The sequence below is a fragment of the Coturnix japonica genome, unplaced genomic scaffold (assembly GCF_054131305.1).
Source record: "Coturnix japonica strain WE unplaced genomic scaffold, WE-NBRP24 Scf089, whole genome shotgun sequence".
NCBI lineage: Eukaryota > Metazoa > Chordata > Aves > Galliformes > Phasianidae > Coturnix > Coturnix japonica.
Window position 1 is genome coordinate 297,844 of NW_028188992.1, and position 21,847 is coordinate 319,690.

At 50.7% G+C, this 21,847-nt stretch overlaps 2 protein-coding genes across 14 annotated transcripts in view; one reads left to right on the top strand and one right to left on the bottom strand.

Annotated features, from left to right (window-relative positions):
* Window positions 1-11,356, top strand: part of CLIP3 (CAP-Gly domain containing linker protein 3) — a 43,149-nt gene extending 31,793 nt beyond the window's left edge. For both annotated transcript variants that reach the window (XM_085534647.1, XM_085534648.1), the window contains 4 exons: window positions 2,314-2,437; window positions 3,999-4,063; window positions 4,649-4,721; window positions 6,663-11,356. In XM_085534647.1, the coding sequence (XP_085390773.1) occupies window positions 2,314-2,437; window positions 3,999-4,063; window positions 4,649-4,721; window positions 6,663-6,717 (317 nt within the window). In that variant the 3' untranslated portion in view covers window positions 6,718-11,356. The remainder of the gene's footprint in view (window positions 1-2,313; window positions 2,438-3,998; window positions 4,064-4,648; window positions 4,722-6,662) is intronic.
* Window positions 11,357-14,015: 2,659 nt separating this feature from the next.
* The window catches only part of PPP5C (protein phosphatase 5 catalytic subunit), a 48,900-nt gene continuing 41,068 nt past the window's right edge, over window positions 14,016-21,847 (bottom strand). For all 12 annotated transcript variants that reach the window (XM_085534632.1, XM_085534640.1, XM_085534642.1 and 9 more), the window contains 2 exons: window positions 16,301-16,382; window positions 14,016-14,457 (listed from right to left, as the gene is read on the bottom strand). In XM_085534632.1, coding sequence (XP_085390758.1) covers window positions 14,395-14,457; window positions 16,301-16,382 — 145 coding nt within the window. In that variant the 3' untranslated portion in view covers window positions 14,016-14,394. The remainder of the gene's footprint in view (window positions 14,458-16,300; window positions 16,383-21,847) is intronic.

Genomic DNA, 21,847 nt, shown 5'->3' on the forward strand with positions numbered 1-21,847 from the left:
CCCATAATATAGGGACCCAATAGACCCCCACCCATAATATAGGGACCCCCATAGACCCCCACCCATAATATAGGGACCCCATAGACCCCCACCCATAATAGAGGGACCCCATAGACCCCCACCCATAACATAGGGACCCCCAGAGACCCCCACCCATAATATAGGGACCCCATAGACCCCCACCCATAATATAGGGACCCCCATAGACCCCCACCCCATACCCATAACATGGGGACCCCCATAGACCTCCACTCCATACCCATAACATGGGGACCCCCATAGACCCCCACCCCGTACCCATAATATAGGGACCCCCATAGACCCCCACCCCATACCCATAATATAGGGACCCCCATAGACCCCCACCCCGTACCCATAACATGGGGACCCCCATAGACCCCACCCCATACCCATAACATGGGGACCCCCATAGACCCCCACCCCATACCCATAACATGGGGACCCCCATAGACCCCCACCCCATAACATGGGGACCCCCATAGACCCCCACCCCATACCCATAATATAGGGACCCCCATAGACCCCCACCCCGTACCCATAACATGGGGGCCTCCATAGACCCCCACCCCGTACCCATAACATGGGGACCCCCATAGACCCCACCCCATACCCATAACATGGGGACCCCCATAGACCCCCACCCCATACCCATAACATGGGGACCCCCATAGACCCCCACCCCATAACATGGGGACCCCCATAGACCCCCACCCCATACCCATAATATAGGGACCCCCATAGACCCCCACCCCGTACCCATAACATGGGGACCCCCATAGACCCCACCCCATACCCATAACATGGGGACCCCCATAGACCCCCACCCCATACCCATAACATGGGGACCCCCATAGACCCCCACCCCATAACATGGGGACCCCCATAGACCCCCACCCCATACCCATAATATAGGGACCCCCGTAGACCCCCACCCCATTCCCATAATATAGGGACCCCATAGACCCCCACCCATAACATGGGGACCCCCATAGACCCCCACCCCATACCCATAATATAGGGACCCCATAGACCCCCACCCATAATATAGGGACCCCCATAGACCCCCACCCCATACCCATAATATAGGGACCCCATAGACCCCCACCCATAATATAGGGACCCCATAGACCCCCACCCCGTACCCATAATATAGGGACCCCCATAGACCCCCACCCCATACCCATAACATGGGGACCCCCATAGACCCCCACCCATAATATAGGGACCCCCATAGACCCCCACCCCATAACATGGGGGCCCCCATAGACCCCCACCCCATACCCATAACATGGGGACCCCCATAGACCCCCACCCATAATATAGGGACCCCCATAGACCCCCACCCCATAACATGGGGGCCCCCATAGACCCCCACCCCATACCCATAACATGGGGACCCCCATAGACCCCCACCCCATACCCATAATATAGGGACCCCCATAGACCCCCACCCCATACCCATAATATGGGGACCCCATTGCCCTATAATGGGGACCCCTACCCACCAATGGGGACCCCAACCCACAATGGGGATCCTACACCCCCCAAATGGGGTCCCCACTGCCTTAAAATGGGGATCAAAGCCCCCAGTGGGGACCCCAACCCCCTAAAGTGGGAACCCCCACCCTAAATGGGGACCCCAATGCCCTAAAATGGGACCCCACACCCCCACAGTGGGAACCCCAACCCACAATGGGGATCCTATACCCCCTAAATGGGGTCCCCACTGCCTTAAAATGGGGACCAAGCCCCCCAGTGGCGACCCCAACCCACCATGGGGACCAAACCCCCCCATAATGGGGACCCCAATGCCCTAAAATGGGACCCCACACCCCCACAGTGGGAACCCCTACCCACAATGGGGATCCTATATCCCCCAAATGGGGACCCCACTGCCTTAAAATGGGGATCAAATCCCACAATGGGGACCTCAACCCCATAAAGTGGGAACCCCCACCCTAAATGGGGATCCCAATGCCCTAAAATGGGACCCCACAGCCCCAAAGTGGGAACCCCTACCCATAATGGGGATCCTATACCCCCAAATGGGGTCCCCACTGCCTTAAAATGGGGATCAAACCCCCCAGTGGCGACCCCCACCCACAATGGGGACCCCCACCCACAATGGGGACCCCAGTGCCCTAAAATGGGGACTCCCACCCGAAAGAGGGACTAGACCCCCAGAATGGGGACCCTACCCCCCAATGGGGACCTCAGACCCCACAGTGGGATCCTCCACCCGCAATGGGGACCCCACTGCCCTAATATGGCCCCCCCCCCCCCCCATTATAGGGTACTGGTTTGGGGTGGAACTGGACACGGCGGCTGGGAAACACGACGGCTCCGTTTTTGGGGTGCGCTACTTCTCCTGCCCCCCCAAACATGGCGTCTTCGCACCCCCATCCCGGGTGCAGAGGTACTATGGGGTCAGAGGGGGGGGAGGAATGGGGGTATTGGGGTCAGTGGGGACATTGGGGTTAATGGGGATATTGGGGTCAATGGGGACATTGGGGTTAATGGGGACATTGGGGTCAATGGGGATGTTGGAGTCAATGGGGATGTTGGGGTCAATGGGGGCATGGGGGAATGGGGGATATTGGGTTCAATGGGGGCATTGGGGTCAATGGGGACATTGGGGTCAATGGGGACATTGGGGTCAATGGGGGGCATGGGGGATATTGGGGTCAATGGGGACATTGGGGTCAATGGGGATGTTGGGGTCATGGGGGACTTGGGGGATATTGGGGTCAATGGGGACAATGGGGGACGTTGGTGTCAAGGGGGGATATTGGGATTAATGGGGTCAATGGGGACATTGGGGTCAATGGGGACATTGGGGTCAATGGGGGCATTGGGGTCAGTGGGGACGTTGGGGTCAATGGGGACATTGGGGTCAATGGGGGCATGGGGGATATTGGGGTCAGTGGGGACATTGGGGTCAATGAGGTCAATGGGGGAATGGGGGATATTGGGGTCAATGGGGACATTGGGGTCAATGGGGATATTGGGGTCAATGGGGATATTGGGGTCAGTGGGGACATTGGGGTCAATGGGGATATTGGGGTCAATGGAGATATTGGGGTCAATGGGGATATTGGGGTCAATGGGGACATTGGGGTCAATGGGGACATTGGGGTCAATGGAGATATTGGGGTCAATGGGGGCATTGGGGACATTGGGGTCAATGGGGGAATGGGGACATGGGGATTATTAGGGTCAATGGGGGACATTGGGGTCAGTGGGGACAATGGGGAAATGGGGGACATGGGGGATATTTGGGTCAATGGGGGTATTGGGGACATTGGGGTCAGTGGGGACTTTGGGATCAATGGGGTCAATGGGGGACATTGGGTTCAATGGGGGTATTGGGGTCAATGGGGTCAGTGTGGTCAATGGGGTCAATGGAGGATATTGGGGTCAATGGGGACATTGGGGTCAGTGGAGTCAATGGGGTCAGTGTGGTCAATGGGGACATTGGGGTCAGTGTGGTTAATGGGGTCAGTGTGGTCAATGGGATCAATGGGGTCAATGGGGTCAGTGTGGTTAATGGGGTCAGTGTGGTCAATGGGGTCAATGGGGTCAATGGGGTCAGTGTGGTCAATAGGGTCAATGGGGTCAGTGTGGTCAATAGGGTCAATGGGGTCAGTGTGGTCAATGGGGTCAGTGGGGTCAGTGGGGTCAATGGGGTCAATGGGTTCAATGGGGTCAGTGGGGTCAATGGGGTCAATGGGGTCAGTGTGGTCAATGGGGTCAATGGAGGATATTGGGGTCAGTGTGGTCAATGGGGTCAGTGGGGTCAATGTGGTCAATGGGGTCAGTGTGGTCATTGGGGTCAATGGGGTCAGTGGGGTTAATGGGGTCACTGGGGTCAGTGTGGTCATTGGGGTCAGTGTGGACAATGGGGTCAGTGTGGTCAATGGGGTCAATGGGGTCACTGGGGTCAGTGTTGTCCATGGGGCCATTTGTTTCCTCCCCAGGGTTGGGGGTCCCAAGGAGGAGGAGGTGACTGACAGCGCCGAGAAGAAGGCGGAGCCAGTGAGCGGTGCGTCTGATTGGCTGCTGGGGACGGGGGGGGCGGGACCATGGCACCCACTGTCACCTATTGTCCCTATTGCCCCTATTGTCCCCATTGTCCCCATTGACCCCATTGTCCCCATTGTCCCCATTAAACCCATTGACCCCATTATCCCCATTGTCCCCATTGACCCCATTGTCCCCATTGTCCCCATTAAACCCATTGACCCCATTATCCCCATTGACCCCATTGACCCCATTGTCCCCATTAGCCCCATTGTCCCCATTCTCCCCATTGTCCCCATTGTCCCCATTGACCCCATTGTCCCCATTAACCCCACTGACCCCATTGTCCCCATTAAACCCATTGACCCCATTGACCCCATTGTCCCCATTTACCCAATTAACCCCATTAACCCCATTTTCCCCATTGTCCCCATTGACCCCATTGTCCCCATTGACCCCATTGTCCCCATTTACCCCATTAACCCCATTAACCCCATTAACCCCATTGACCCCATTGTCCCCATTTACCCCATTAACCCCATTGTCCCCATTGACCCCATTGTCCCTATTATCCCCATTGACCCCATTGACCCCATTGTCCCCGCAGTGTCCCAACCCAAACGGAACTTCCCCGCCGTGCGGACCCCGAAGGACATCGCGTCCGAGAGCTCCTTGTCCAGGTGGGGGAACATGGGGGGGATTGGGGTCAATGGGGTCAATGGGGACAATGGGGTCAATGGGGTCAATGGGGACATTGGGGTCAATGGGGTCAATGGGGACATTGGGGTTAATGGGGTCAATGGGGGAAATGGGGTCAGTGGGGGAAATAGGGACATTGGGGTCAATGGGGGAAATGGGGCCAGTAGGGCTAATGGGGTCAGTTGGGGGAAATGGGGTCAATGGGGGGAAATGGGGTCAGTGGGGGAAATAGGGTCAGTAGGGGTAATGGGGACAGTGGGGTAATGGGGTGAGTGAGGGTGAATGGGGGAATTGGGGTCAATGGGGGGCAGTGGGGTCAATGGGGGAAAATGGGGGCAATGGGGGAAATAGGGACATTGGGGTCAATGGGGGAAATGGGGTCAGTGGGGGTAATGGGGACAGTGGGGTAATGGGGTCAGTGAGGGTAAATGGGGGAATTGGGGTCAATGGGGGAAATGGGGACAGTGGGGGAAATGGGGGCATTGGAGGGAATGGGGATAATGGGGGATATGGGGTCAGTGGGGGAAATGGGGACAGGGGGGGAAATGGGGTTGGTAGGGTCAGTGGGGTCAATGGAGGGAAATGGGGACATTGGGGTCAATGGAGGAATTGGGGTCAATGGGGTAATTGGGGTCAATGAAGACCAATGGGGTCAATGGGGTTAATGAAGATCAATGGGGTCAATGAGGGTCAATGAGGGTTAATGGGGACATTGAATTCAATGGGGAATATTGGGGTCAATGGGGACATTGGGGTCAATGAGGGTTAATGGGGTCAATGAGGGTCAATGGGGTCAATGGGATCACAGGGGGCCAATGGGGTCGATGGGGTCAATGGGTTTAATGGGGTCAATGAAGATCAGTGGGGTCAATGAAGATTAATGGGGTCAATGAGGGTCAATGGGGACATTGAATTCAACGGGGATTATTGGGGTCAATGGGGACATTGGGGTCCATGAGGGTTAATGGGGTCAATGGGGGAATGGGCGACATGGGGGATATTGGGGCCAATGGGGTCAATGGGGACATTGGGATCAATGGGGTCAATGGGGTCACAGGGGGCCAATGGGGTGAATGGGGTCAATGAGGGTCAATGGGGTCAATGGGATCACAGGAGCCATTGGGGTCAATGGGAATCAATGGAGAATATTGGGGTCAATGGGGTCAATGGGGTTAATGAAGTTCAATGGGGTGAATGAGGGTCAATGGGGTCACATGGGGCCATTGGGATCAATGGGGGAATGGGGGACATGGGGGTCAAGGGGGGTCAATGGGGTCACAGGGGGCCAATAGGGTCAATGGGGTTAATGAGAGTCAGTGGGGCCAATGAAGGTCAATGGGTTCAATGAGAGTCAGTGGGGTCAATGAAGATCAATGGGGTCAATGAAGATCAATGGGGTCAATGGGATCAATGAAGATCAATGGGGTCAATGGGGTTAATGGGGTCAATGAAGATCAATGGAGTCAATGGGGCCAATAGGGTCAATGGGGTCAATGAAGATCAATGGGGTCAATGGGGTTAATGGGGTCAATGAAGATCAATGGAGTCAATGGGGCCAATAGGGTCAATGGGGTCAATGAAGATCAATGGGGTCAATGGGGTCAATGAAGATCAATGGGGTCAATGGGGTTAATGGGGTCAATGAAGATCAATGGGGTTAATGGGGTCAATGAAGATCAATGGGGTCAATGGGGTTAATGGGGTCAATGAAGATCAATGGGGTCAATGGGGTTAATGGGGTCAATGAAGATCAATGGGGTCAATGGGGTCAATGGGGTTAATGGGGTCAATGAAGATCAATGGGGTCAATGGGGTCAATGAAGATCAATGGGGTCAGTGGGGTTAATGGGGTCAACGGGGTCAATGGGGGCAATGAAGATCAATGGGGTCAATGGGGTCAATGATGTCCCCCCCCCCCTCAGGTTACTGTTCTGCTGTTGGTTCCCCTGGATGCTGCGGGCTGAGATGAATTCCTAACCCACCCCCCCCCGCTGAGCCCCCCCCCCCAGTGCCTTTGTCCCCACCCCCACCCCACTGTGCTCTGTTCACTCTGGAACCTACTGATGGCCCCAACCCTCAAAATAACCCCAAAATACCCCAAAAAATCCCCTAAAATACCTGTTTTTTTGGGACCGTTCACTCTGGAACCCACTGATGGCCCCAACCCTCAAAATAACCCCAAAATAACCCAAAAAATCCCCTAAAATACCCATTTATTTGGGACCGTTCACTTTGGAACCCACTGATGGCCCCAACCCTTAAAATAACCTCAAAATACCCCCAAAAATCCCCTAAAATACCCATTTTTTGGGACCGTTCACTTTGGAACCCACTGATGGCCCCAACCCTTAAAATAACCCCAAAAAACCCCAAAAAATCCCCTAAAACACCCATTTTTTTTTGGGACCGTTCACTCTGGAACCCACTGATGGTCCCAACCCTCAAAATAACCCTAAAATACCTGAAAAAAATCCCCTAAAATACCCATTTTTTTGGGACCGTTCACTCTGGAACCTACTGATGTTCCCCACCCTATTAAATAGTCCCAAATACCCCATATTTACCCCTAAAAATACTCCAGAAATCCCATTTTTTGCTGCCATTCACTGACGTCCCCTTGCTCCATAATACCCCAAAATACCCCAAATTTACCCCAAAATTCCCCCCCTAAAATACCCTTTTTTGGGACCATTCACTCTGGAACCCACTGATGGCCCCTCCCTGAAGAAACTCCCAAAAGACCAAAAAAATACCCCAAAATAATACCTCAAAATCCCCATTTTTGATGCTGTTCACTCTGGAACCCACCAATATTCGCTTTTTTCCCCAAATAGCCCAAAATTACCCCAAAAATACCCCTTTAAATGCCTTTTTTTGGAGATCGTTTACTCTGGAACCTACTGACGTTCTCTTACCCACAAATACCCCCAAAATAACCCAAAATTGCCCCAAAAATACCCTTAAAATGCCTTTTTTCTTGGGACCATTCACGCTGGAATCCACTGATTCCAAATACTCCAAAATACCCCCAAATTACCCCAAAAATACCCCTCAAAATGCCATTTTTGGGGCTATTCACTCTGGAACCTACTGATGTTCCTCTCCCCCCCAAAAATACCCCAAAATACACCAAAATTACCCCAAAAATACCCCTTAAAATGCAATTTTTTGTGGTCCATTCACTCTGGAACCTACTGATCCCAAATATTCCAAAATACCCCAAAATTACCCCAAAAATACCCCTCAAAATGCCATTTTTTGGGGGCTGTTCACTCTGGAACCTACTGATGTTCCTTTCCCCCAAAAAATACCCCAAAATACCCCAAAATTACCCCAAAAATACCCCTCAAAATGCCATTTTTGGGGGGCTGTTCACTCTGGAACCTACTGATGTTCCTTTCCCCCCAAAATACCCCAAAATACCCCAAAATTACCCCAAAAATACCCCTTAAAATGCAATTTTTTGTGGTCCATTCACTCTGGAACCCACTGATCCCAAATTTTCCAAAATACCCCAAAATTACCCCAAAAATACCCCTCAAAATGCCATTTTTGGGGGACTGTTCACTCTGGAACCTACTGATGTTCCTCTCCCCCCCAAAAATACCCCAAAATACACCAAAATTACCCCAAAAATACCCCTTAAAATGCAATTTTTTGTGGTCCATTCACTCTGGAACCCACTGATCCCAAATATTCCAAAATACCCCCAAATTACCCCAAAAATACCCCTCAAAATGCCATTTTTGGGGGGCTGTTCACTCTGGAACCTACTGATGTTCCTCTCCCCCCAAAAATACCCCAAAATACACCAAAATTACCCCAAAAATACCCCTTAAAATGCAATTTTTTGTAGTCCATTCACTCTGGAACCCACTGATCCCAAATACTCCAAAATACCCCCAAATTACCCCAAAAATACCCCTCAAAATGCCAATTTTTGGGGCCATTCACTCTGAAACCTACTGATGTTCCTCTCCCCCACAAAATACCCCAAAATACACCAAAATTACCCCAAAAATACCCCTTAAAATGCAATTTTTTGTGGTCCATTCACTCTGGAACCTACTGATCCCAAATACTCCAAAATACCCCCAAATTACCCCAAAAATACCCCTCAAAATGCCTTTTTTGGGGGGCTGTTCACTCTGGAACCTACTGATGTTCCTTTCCCCCCAAAATACCCCAAAATACACCAAAATTACCCCAAAAATACCCCTTAAAATGCAATTTTTTGTGGTCCATTCACTCTGGAACCTACTGATCCAAATATAACAAAATACCCCCAAATTACCCCAAAAATACCCCTCAAAATGCCATTTTTTGGGTGGCTGTTCACTCTGGAACCTACTGATGTTCCTTTCCCCCAAAAATACCCCAAAATACCCCAAAATTACCCCAAAAATACCTCTTAAAATGCCATTTTTTGTAGTCCATTCACTCTGGAACCTACTGATCCCAAATACTCCAAAATACCCCCAAATTACCCCAAAAATACCCCTCAAAATGCCAATTTTTGGGTCCTGTTCACTCTGGAACCTACTGATGTTCCTTTCCCCCAAAAATACCCCAAAATACACCAAAATTACCCCAAAAATACCCCTCAAAATGCCATTTTTGGGGGGCTGTTCACTCTGGAACCTACTGATGTTCCTCTCCCCCCAAAAAAACCCCAAAATACACCAAAATTACCCCAAAAATACCCCTTAAAATGCAATTTTTTGTGGTCCATTCACTCCGAAACCTACTGATCCCAAATACTCCAAAATACCCCCAAATTACCCCAAAAATACCCCTCAAAATGCCATTTTTTGGGGGCTGTTCACTCTGGAACCTACTGATGTTCCTCTCCCCCCAAAAATACCCCAAAATACACCAAAATTACCCCAAAAATACCCCTTAAAATGCAATTTTTTGTGGTCCATTCACTCTGGAACCTACTGATCCCAAATATTCCAAAATACCCCCAAATTACCCCAAAAATACCCCTCAAAATGCCATTTTTGGGGGCTGTTCACTCTGGAACCTACTGATGTTCTCTTACCCACAAATACCCCAAAATAACCCAAAATTGCCCCAAAAATACCCCTTAAAATGCCATTTTTCAGGGCCGTTCACTCTGGAACCTACTGATTCCAAATATTCCAAAATACCCCAAAATTACCCCAAAAATACCCTTCAAAATGCCATTTTTTGGGACCGTTCATTCTGGAACCCACTAATGATCCCGTCCCCCAAAGATACCCCAAAATACCCTTAAATTACCCCAAAATACCCCTTTAAATGCCTTTTTTTGGAGATCGTTTACTCTGGAATTTACTGATGTTCTCTTAGCCACAAATACCCCAAAATTCCCCCAAATTACCCCAAAAATACCCCTCAAAATGCCATTTTTTGGGGGGCTGTTCACTCTGGAACCTACTGATGTTCCTCTCCCCCCCAAAAATACCCCAAAATACCCCAAAATTACCCCAAAAATACCCCTTAAAATGCCATTTTTTGTTGTCCATTCACTCTGGAACCTACTGATCCCAAATAATCCAAAATACCCCCAAATTACCCCAAAAATACCCCTCAAAATGCCAATTTTTGGGGCTATTCACTCTGAAACCTACTGATGTTCCCTTTACCCCACAAATACCCCAAAATTACCCCCTAAAATACCCCAAAATACCCCAAAATTACCCCAAAATCTCCCCCCTCCCCCCCCCCTTCTTTTTGGGGTCGTTAACCCCGTATCCCACTAATGAACCTGATGGGAAATTAATTAATGTTCCCCCCCCCCCACCTAATTAAGGCCAATTAACCCCAATTAAATCCCTGATGGGGAATTAATGAGTGTGATGGGAAATTATTAATGAATAATTAATCAATGGTAATTAATAATTAATTAACTCCCCCCCCCCCCCCCCCTTGAATTTAAAGCAATTAACGCTCCTAATGACCCTGATGGGAAATTAATTAATGCCCCCCCCCCCCAAATTCGGGCTGTTAATCCCTGGACCCCACTAATGACCTTGATGAGATGCACTAATTAATACTAATTAATAGCATTAATTAATGCCCCCCCCCCCGTCTTAATTTGTTGCCATTCACACTCCTAATGAACCTGATGGGGATTAATTAATGCCCCCCCACTCCCCCCACTTAAGGCTGTTTAATCCCTGGACCCCACTAATGACCTTAATGAGAAGCACTAATTAATAGCATTAATTAATACCACCCCCCCCATCACCCCCCCCCATTAATTTGGAGCCATTCACACTCTTAATGAACCTTATGGGGATTAATTAATGCCCCTCCATCCCCCTCCTCTTATCCCCCCCCCCTCCATTTAGGGCCATTATCCTCATTAACTAATGACCCTAATGAGATATTAATTACTAATTAATGTGTGGCCCCCCCCCACCTCTGGCTTTGGACCCCCCCCCCCCCCCCACACTCTGCTGCCGCATGGACCCCCATGGAGCCCCCCCCCCATGGACCCTAATGGACCCCAATGGACCCTAATGGACCCCAATGGACCCCAATGGACCCTAATGGACTCCAATGGACCCCCATGGACCCCCCCCCAAATGGATTCGCTTCTGCCACCAATAAACGCCTTTGTACGTCATGGGGGGACATGGGGTCATTTTTTGGGGCCATTTTGGGACATTTTGGGATATTTAAGTGTCATTTGGGGACATTTGGGACTATTTGGGGTCATTTAAGTGCCATTTAAGGCCATTTTGGGGCCATTTTGGGACCATTTGGGGACATTGAAGTGTCATTTAGGGACATTTTGGGATCATTTGGGGTCATTTAAGTGTCATTTGGGGACATTTGGGGTCATTTAAGTGCAATTTAAGGACATTTTGGGGACATTTTGAGACATTTTGGGACCATTTGGGGCCATTTTGGGACCATTTGGGGTCATTTAAGTGTCATTTAAAGACATTTGGGGCCATTTTGGGACCATTTGGGGCCATTTTGGGGTCATTTAAGTGCCATTTAAGGACATTTTGGGACCATTTGGGATCATTTTAGGGACATTTTGGGACCATTTGGGGTCATTTAAGTGTCATTTAGGGACATTCTGGGGCCATTTTGGGACCATTTGGGGACATTGAAGTGTCATTTAGGGACATTTTGGGATCATTTGGGGTCATTTAAGTGTCATTTAAGGACATTTGGGGTCATTTAAGTGTAATTTAAGGACATTTTGGGGTCAATTGGGGCCATTTGGGGCCATTTTGGGACCATTTGGGGTCATTTAAGTGTCATTTATGGACATTTTGGGGACATTTTGGGATATTTAAGTGCCATTTAAGGACATTTTGGGATCATTTGGGGTCATTTTAGTGACATTTTGGGGACATTTGAGGTCATTTAAGTGTCATTTGGGGACATTTTGGGACCATTTGGGATCATTTTGGGATATTTAAGTGTCATTAGGGTCCATTTGGGGTCATGTAAGTGTCATTTAAGGACATTCTGGGGCCATTTTGGGACCATTTTGGGACATTTAAGTGTCATTTAAGGACATTTGGGGGCATTGAAGTGTCATATAGGGACATTTTGGGATCATTTGGGGTCATTTAAGTGTCATTTGGGGCCATTTTGGGGCCATTTAAGGACATTTTGGGGACATTTTGGGGCCATTTGGGGGCATTGAAGTGTCATTTAAGGACATTTTGGGGCCATTTGGGAACATTTTGGGACCATTTAAGTGTAATTTAAGGTCATTTTGGGGCCATTTAAGTGTCATTTATGGACATTTTGGGGACATTTTGGGATATTTAAGTGTCATTTGGGACCATTTGGGGACATTTAAGTGTCATTTTAGGGACATTTTGGGGCCATTTGGGGTCATTTTAGGGACATTTTGGGACCATTTGGGGTCATTTAAGTGTCATTTAAGGCCATTTGGGGCCATTTTGGGCCATTTGGGGGACATTTTGGGACATTTAAGTGTCATTTGGGGACATTTGGGGTCATTTAAGTGCCATTTAAGGCCATTTTGGGGCCATTTTGGGACCATTTGGGGACATTGAAGTGTCATTTAGGGACATTTTGGGATCATTTGGGGTCATTTAAGTGTCATTTAAGGACATTTTGGGGCCATTTGGGGCCATTTGGGAACATTTTGGGACCATTTAAGTGTAATTTAAGGACATTTTGGGGCCATTTAAGTGTCATTTATGGACATTTTGGGGCCATTTTGGGATATTTAAGTGCCATTTGGGACCATTTGGGGACATTTAAGTGTCATTTGGGGACATTTTGGGGACATTTGGGATCATTTGGGGTCATTTTAGTCCATTTGGGGACATTCTGGGACCATTTGGGGTCAGTTAAGTGTAATTTAAGGACATTTTGGGGCCATTTAAGGACATTTTGGGATATTTAAGTGTCATTTGGAGACATTTGGGGACATTTAAGTGTCTTTTAAGGACATTTGGGGCCATTTTGGGCCATTTAAGTGTCATTTGGGGCCATTTTGGGACCATTTTGAGACCATTTGGGGTCACTGAAGTGTCATTTGAGGACAGTTTGGGGACAATTTAGGACCATTTGGGGACACTGAAGTGTCATTTAAGGACATTTAAGGCCATTTTTGGACCATTTGGGGTCATTTAAGTGTCATTTAAGGACATTTGGGGCCATTTTGGGGCTATTAAGTGTCATCTGGGGACAAGGCACACACTGTAGTCATAGCAACGCCTCGGCTAGCCCCGCCCCTTCCTTCGACAACCCGCGCTCTGATTGGCTGCGGAGTAGCAGAAGGATGAGAACGTCGCTGGGATTGGTCAGCCGCTCGTCCATCACTCAGCCCCAGGCCGGAAGAAGGCATCATGTGACACATCTCCCCGGAAGCAGCCTCGCTGTCTCCATGGCAACAAGAGGCGCCAGGCTCCGGCTGCCTCACTAGGCCTCACTAGGCCACACTAGGCCTCACTAGGCCTCACAAGACCTCACGAGGCCACACTAGGCCTCACTAGGCTACACTAGGCCACACAAGGCCTCACTAGGCTACACTAGGCCACACAAGGCCTCACTAGGCCTCACTAGGCCTCACTGGGCCTCACTGGGCCACACTAGGCCTCACTGGGCCTCACTAGGCCTCACTAGGCCTCGCTAGGCCTCACTAGGCCACACTAGGCCACATTAGGCCACACTAGGCCTCGCTAGGCCTCAAGTCCCCATGGCGACAAAACAGCTTCCTTACCCCCCCCACCCCCCCTCCTCCAACCCCCCCCTCAGCCTCCGAATCGAAGACTCTCCCCCCCTGGTTACAATAATTACTTTATTTTAATATCTTTTAATTACAGACAGTAAAATCCCATGGGGGGGAGGGGGGGAGGGGAGGCAAATCCTGAGCAGGCCCCACCCCCCCCTCCACCCCCCCCCCCCCCACCTATTGCTTGGTAGGGGAGGGGCATCCCCTCCCCCCCCCCCCCCCAAGGGGTGGGAGGAGCCCCCTGATGCCCCCCCCCCTTTAACCCATAGAGGGAAGGTGGGGGGGGGGCTTCAATTTGGGGGGGAGGGGGGAATAAATACAATCGTTTGATATATTAAAAACGCCCCTCAGTGGATGGGGGGGGGATGGAGGGGGAGGGGGGGGAGGTTTTGAGGTGGGAGGGGGGCGCGGAGTTGGGGGGGGGGGGGGGGTCACATCATGCCCAGCTGCAGGAGGGTGTTGGCGTACATCATGGGCTTGACGTTGGGGTGAGGCTGTGGGGGGGGGGAGAGAAAAAAAGGGTGAGAAAATGGGGGGTGGGGGGTCAAAGGGGGGGTGGGGTGGAGGACACACCCCCCCCCTTATACATAACATTAAAGCTTTGGGCTTGGGACCCCCCCTACCCCCCCAACATTACAACTAGGGGGGTTAGACACCCCCCTCCCCATCCCCCCCAGCATTACAGCTATGGGGGTTGGACCCCCCCAACATTACAGCTATGGGGGTTGGACCCCCCCAACATTACAGATATGGGGGTTGGGACCCCCCCAACATTACAGATATGGGGGTTGGGACCCCATAATCCCCTCCAACATTACAGTTATGGGGGTTGGGACCCCCCCTCCCCCCCACAGACGCCCCCCAAATCACACCTCAAAGCAGTGACCCCCCCCAAATTCCCCCCCACACTGTCCCCCTCCCCATTAACCCCCCACTGTACCTCCCCCTCATATAACACCCCCCATATAACACCCCCCCTTATATATCCCCCATTTAGCCCCCCCCCATATAGAGCCCCCCACCCCATATAACACCCCCCCCGATATACCCCCCATTTAACCCCCCTACCCCCCATATGGAGCCCCCCACCCCATATAACACCCCCCCTTATATACCCCCCATTTAACCCCCCAACCCCCCCATATAGGGCCCCCCCCACCCCATATAACACCCCCCCCATATAACACCCCCCTTATATATCCCCCATTTAACCCCCCCCATATAAAGCCCCCCACCCCATATAACACCCCCCCATATAGCACCCCCCCTTATATACCTCCCATTTAGCCCCCCCCATATACAGCCCCCCACCCCATATAACACCCCCCATATAACATCCACCCCTTATAACACCCTCCCTTATATACCCCCCATTTAGCCCCCACCCCATATAACACCCCCCCATATAACACCCCCCCCATATAACACCTCCCCTTATATACCCCCCCATTTAGCCCCCATATCCCCCCATATGGAGCCCCCCACCCCATATAACACCCCCCCATATAACACCCCCCCCATATAACACCCCCCCATATAACACCCACCCCATATAACACCCCCCCATATAACACCCCCCATATAACACCCCCCATATAACACCCCCCCATATAACACCCCCCATATAACACCCCCCCATATAACACCCCCCCCATATAACACCCCCCCATATAACACCCCCCCATATAACACCCCCCCATATAACACCCCCCCCATATAACACCCCCCCCATATAACACCCCCCCATATAACACCCCCCCCATATAACACCCCCCCCATATAACACCCCCCCTTATATATCCCCATTTAGCCCCCCTACCCCCCATATAGAGCCCCCCACCCCATATAACACCCCCCCCATATAACACCCCCCCTTACATACCCCCCCATGCAGCCCCCATACCCCCCCATATGGAGCCCCCCACCCCATATAACACCCCCCCATATAGCATCCCCCCCTTATATACCCTCCATGTAGCCCCCCCCCATATAGAGCCCCCCACCCCATATAACACCCCCCCCTTATATACCCCCATTTAACCCCCCTACCCCCCCATACAGAGCCCGCCACCCCATATAACACCCCCCCATATAACACCCCCCTCTTATATACCCCCCATTTAACCCCCCTACCCCCCCATATAGAGCCCCCCACCCCATATAACACCCCCCCCATATAACACCCCCCCTTATATACCCCCCATTTAGCCCCCCCCATATAGGGCCCACCCCATATAACACCCCCCCCATATAACACCACATATAACACCCCCCCATATAGAGCCCCCCACCCCATATAACAGCCCCCTATATAACCCCCCCCCCCCCCCCACTGACCACTGCAGTGAACTGGTGGAAGTCGGGCCGCAGGTCGCTGCCGCGCAGGTGGATGTAGGAGCCTTTATTGCCCATCTGGTCACTGCGGGACAATGGGACAATGGGAACAATAGGGACAATGGGGACAATGGGACAATGGGATAATGGGGGTAATGGGGATAATGGGATAATGGGGATAATGGGACAATGGGGACAATGGGATAATGGGAACAATGGGGACAATGGGGACAATGGGGATAATGGGGATAATGGGGACAATGGGATAATGGGATAATGGGGATAATGGGGATAATGGGGATAATGGGGACAATGGGACAATGGGGACAATGGGGGTAATGGGGATAATGGGGATAATGGGATAATGGGGATAATGGGGATAATGGGGACAATGGGACAATGGGGATAATGGGGGCAATGGGGACAATGGGGATAATGGGGATAATGGGGACAATGGGGATAATGGGGACAATGGGGACAATGGGGATAATGGGGATAATGGGGATAATGGGATAATGGGGATAATGGGGACAATGGGGATAATGGGGACAATGGGATAATGGGGATAATGGGGACAATGGGGATAATGGGGATAATGGGGACAATGGGATAATGGGGGTAATGGGAACAATAGGGACAATGGGGACAATGGGGACAATGGGATAATGGGGGACAATGGGGGTAATGGGGACAATGGGGACAATGGGAACAATGGGGATAATGGGGACAATGGGGACAATGGGAACAATGGGGATAATGGGGACAATGGGATAATGGGGATAATGGGGACAATGGGGATAATGGGGATAATGGGGACAATGGGGATAATGGGGACAATGGGGACAATGGGGACAATGGGGATAATGGGGACAATGGGATAATGGGGGACAATGGGGATAATGGGGACAATGGGGACAATGGGGACAATGGGGATAATGGGGACAATGGGGGATAATGGGGATAATGGGACAATGGGGATAATGGGGATAATGGGGACAATGGGGATAATGGGGACAATGGGGATAATGGGGATAATGGGGACAATGGGGACAATGGGGACAATGGGACAATGGGGACAATGGGGATAATGGGGACAATGGGATAATGGGGGACAATGGGGATAATGGGGACAATGGGGACAATGGGGACAATGGGGATAATGGGGATAATGGGGACAATGGGGGATAATGGGGACAATGAGGATAATGGGGATAATGAGGATAATGGGGATAATGGGGACAATGGGGATAATGGGGATAATGGGGACAATGGGGATAATGGGGATAATGGGACAATGGGGATAATGGGATAATGGGGATAATGGGGATAATGGGGATAATGGGGATAATGGGGGATAATGGGATAATGGGGATAATGGGGATAATGGGGACAATGGGGACAATGGGGATAATGGGGATAATGGGGATAATGGGGACAATGGGGATAATGGGGATAATGGGGACAATGGGGATAATGGGGACAATGGGGACAATGGGGATAATGGGGATAATGGGAACAATGGGGATAATGGGAACAATGGGGATAATGGGGATAATGGGGACAATGGGGATAATGGGGATAATGGGGACAATGGGGATAATGGGGATAATGGGGACAATGGGAACAATGGGACAATGGGGACAATATGGGGCCATCCATGGGGCCATCACAATATGGGGCTACCACACCACGGGGCAATCTATGGGGCCGCCACGATATGGGGCCATCTATGGGGCCATCCATGTGTCCATCCATGGGTCCATAAAGCTATGGGTCCACCCATGGTGCTGCCATCTATGAGTCCATCTATGGGGCCATAATGCTATGGGTCCCTCTCTGGGTCCATCTATAGATCTCTCTATGGGTCCATCTATGGGTCTCTCTATGGGTCCCTCTATGGGTCTCTCTATGTGTCCCTCTATGGGTTCCTCTATGGGTCCATCTATGGGTCCCATCCATGGATCCATCTATGGGTCCATCTACGGGTCTCTCTATGGGTCCCTCTATGGGTCCCTCTATGAGTCCATCTATGGGTCCATCTATGTGTCCATCCATGGGTCCCTCTCTGGGTCCATCTATGGTTCCATCTATGGGTCCATCTATGGGTCCATCTATGGGTCCCTCTATAGGTCCATCTATGGGTCCATCTATGTGTCCATCCATGGGTCCATCCATAGGGCCATAATGCTATGGGTCCATCTCTATGTCCCTCTATATGTATCTATACATTGTTGTTCTATAGGTCCCTCTATACGTTGCCATCTCTCACCAGTAGTTGGGCGCCGAGAACACGGTGCTGCCATCTATGGGTCCATCTATGGGTCCATATTGCTATGGGTCCATCTCTATGTCCATCTATAGGTGCCTCTATGGGTCCATCTATGTGTCCATCTATGGGTCCACCTATAGATCCATCTCTATGTCCATCTATAGGTCCCTCCATATGTTGCTGTCTCTCACCAGTAGTTGGGCGCCGAGAACATGGTGCTGCCATCTATGGGTCCCTCTATGGGTCCATTATGCTATGGGTCCATCTATGGGTCCATCTATGTGTCCATAACACTATGTGTGCATCCCTATGTCCATCTATAGGTCCCTCTATACGTTGCCGTCTCTCACCAGTAGTTGGGCACCAAGAACACGGTGCTGCCATCTATGGGTCCCTCTATGGGTCCATAATGCTATGGGTCCATCTATGGGTCCCTCTATGGGTCCATAATGCTATGGGTCCATCTCTATGTCCCTCTATGGGTCCATAATGCTATGGGTCCATCTATGGGTCCCTCTATGGGTCCATAATGCTATGGGTCCATCTATGGGTCTCTCTATGGGTCTCTCTATGGGTCCCTCTATAGGTCCATCTATGTGTCTCTCTATGTGTCCCTCTATGGGTCCATAACGCTATGGGTCCATCCATGGGTCCATCTATGGGTCCCTCTCTGGGTCCCTCTCTGGGTCCATCTATGGGTCCCTCTCTGGGTCCATCTATGGGTCCATCTATGAATCCATCCATGGGTCCATCTATGGGTCCATCTATGGGTCTCTCAATGGGTTCATCTATGGATCCATCTATTGGTCTCTCTATGGGTCTCTCTATGGGTCCACCCATGTGTCCATCTATGGGTCCATAATGCTATGGGTCCATCTATGGGTCCATCCATGGGTCCCTCTATGGGTCCATAATGCTATGGGTCCATCTATGGGTCCATCCATGGGTCCACCCATGTGTCCATCTATGGGTCCATAATGCTATGGGTCCATCTATGGGTCTCTCTATGGGTCCACCCATGTGTCCATCTATGGGTCCATAATGCTATGGGTCCATCTATGGGTCCATCTATTGGTCTCTCTATGGGTCTCTCTATGGGTCCATCTATGGGTCCATCCATGTGTCCATTTATGGGTCCATCTATAGGTCCCTCTCTGGGTCCATCTATGGGTCCACCCATGGGTCCATCTATAGGTCTCTCTATGTGTCCCTCTCTGGGTCCTCTATGAGTCCATCTATGGGTCCATCCATGGATCCATCTATGGGTCTCTCTATGGGTCCACCTATGGGTCCATCTATCGGTCCATCTATGGGTCCATATTGCTATGGGTCTATTTATGGGTCCATCCATGGGTCCATCCATGGGTCCATCCATGGGTCCCTCTATAGGTCCATCTATGTGTCTCTCTATGGGTCCATCCATGTGTCCACCTATAGATCCATCTATGGGTCCATCTACGGATCCATCTATGGGTCTCTCTATGAGTCCATCTATGGGTCCATCTATGGGTCCATAGTGCTATGGGTCCATCTATAGATCTCTCTATGGGTCCATCTATGGGTCTCTCTATGGGTCCCTCTATGGGTCTCTCTATGTGTCCCTCTATGGGTTCCTCTATGGGTCCATCTATGGGTCCCATCCATGGATCCATCTATGGGTCCATCTACGGGTCTCTCTATGGGTCCCTCTATGGGTCCCTCTATGAGTCCATCTATGGGTCCATCTATGTGTCCATCCATGGGTCCCTCTCTGGGTCCATCTATGGTTCCATCTATGGGTCCATCTATGGGTCCATCTATGGGTCCCTCTATAGGTCCATCTATGGGTCCATCTATGTGTCCATCCATGGGTCCATCCATAGGGCCATAATGCTATGGGTCCATCTCTATGTCCCTCTATATGTATCTATACATTGTTGTTCTATAGGTCCCTCTATACGTTGCCATCTCTCACCAGTAGTTGGGCGCCGAGAACACGGTGCTGCCATCTATGGGTCCATCTATGGGTCCATATTGCTATGGGTCCATCTCTATGTCCATCTATAGGTGCCTCTATGGGTCCATCTATGTGTCCATCTATGGGTCCACCTATAGATCCATCTCTATGTCCATCTATAGGTCCCTCCATATGTTGCTGTCTCTCACCAGTAGTTGGGCGCCGAGAACATGGTGCTGCCATCTATGGGTCCCTCTATGGGTCCATTATGCTATGGGTCCATCTATGGGTCCATCTATGTGTCCATAACACTATGTGTGCATCCCTATGTCCATCTATAGGTCCCTCTATACGTTGCCGTCTCTCACCAGTAGTTGGGCACCAAGAACACGGTGCTGCCATCTATGGGTCCCTCTATGGGTCCATAATGCTATGGGTCCATCTATGGGTCCCTCTATGGGTCCATAATGCTATGGGTCCATCTCTATGTCCCTCTATGGGTCCATAATGCTATGGGTCCATCTATGGGTCCCTCTATGGGTCCATAATGCTATGGGTCCATCTATGGGTCTCTCTATGGGTCTCTCTATGGGTCCCTCTATAGGTCCATCTATGTGTCTCTCTATGTGTCCCTCTATGGGTCCATAACGCTATGGGTCCATCCATGGGTCCATCTATGGGTCCCTCTCTGGGTCCCTCTCTGGGTCCATCTATGGGTCCCTCTCTGGGTCCATCTATGGGTCCATCTATGAATCCATCCATGGGTCCATCTATGGGTCCATCTATGGGTCTCTCAATGGGTTCATCTATGGATCCATCTATTGGTCTCTCTATGGGTCTCTCTATGGGTCCACCCATGTGTCCATCTATGGGTCCATAATGCTATGGGTCCATCTATGGGTCCATCCATGGGTCCCTCTATGGGTCCATAATGCTATGGGTCCATCTATGGGTCCATCCATGGGTCCACCCATGTGTCCATCTATGGGTCCATAATGCTATGGGTCCATCTATGGGTCTCTCTATGGGTCCACCCATGTGTCCATCTATGGGTCCATAATGCTATGGGTCCATCTATGGGTCCATCTATTGGTCTCTCTATGGGTCTCTCTATGGGTCCATCTATGGGTCCATCCATGTGTCCATTTATGGGTCCATCTATAGGTCCCTCTCTGGGTCCATCTATGGGTCCACCCATGGGTCCATCTATAGGTCTCTCTATGTGTCCCTCTCTGGGTCCTCTATGAGTCCATCTATGGGTCCATCCATGGATCCATCTATGGGTCTCTCTATGGGTCCACCTATGGGTCCATCTATCGGTCCATCTATGGGTCCATATTGCTAT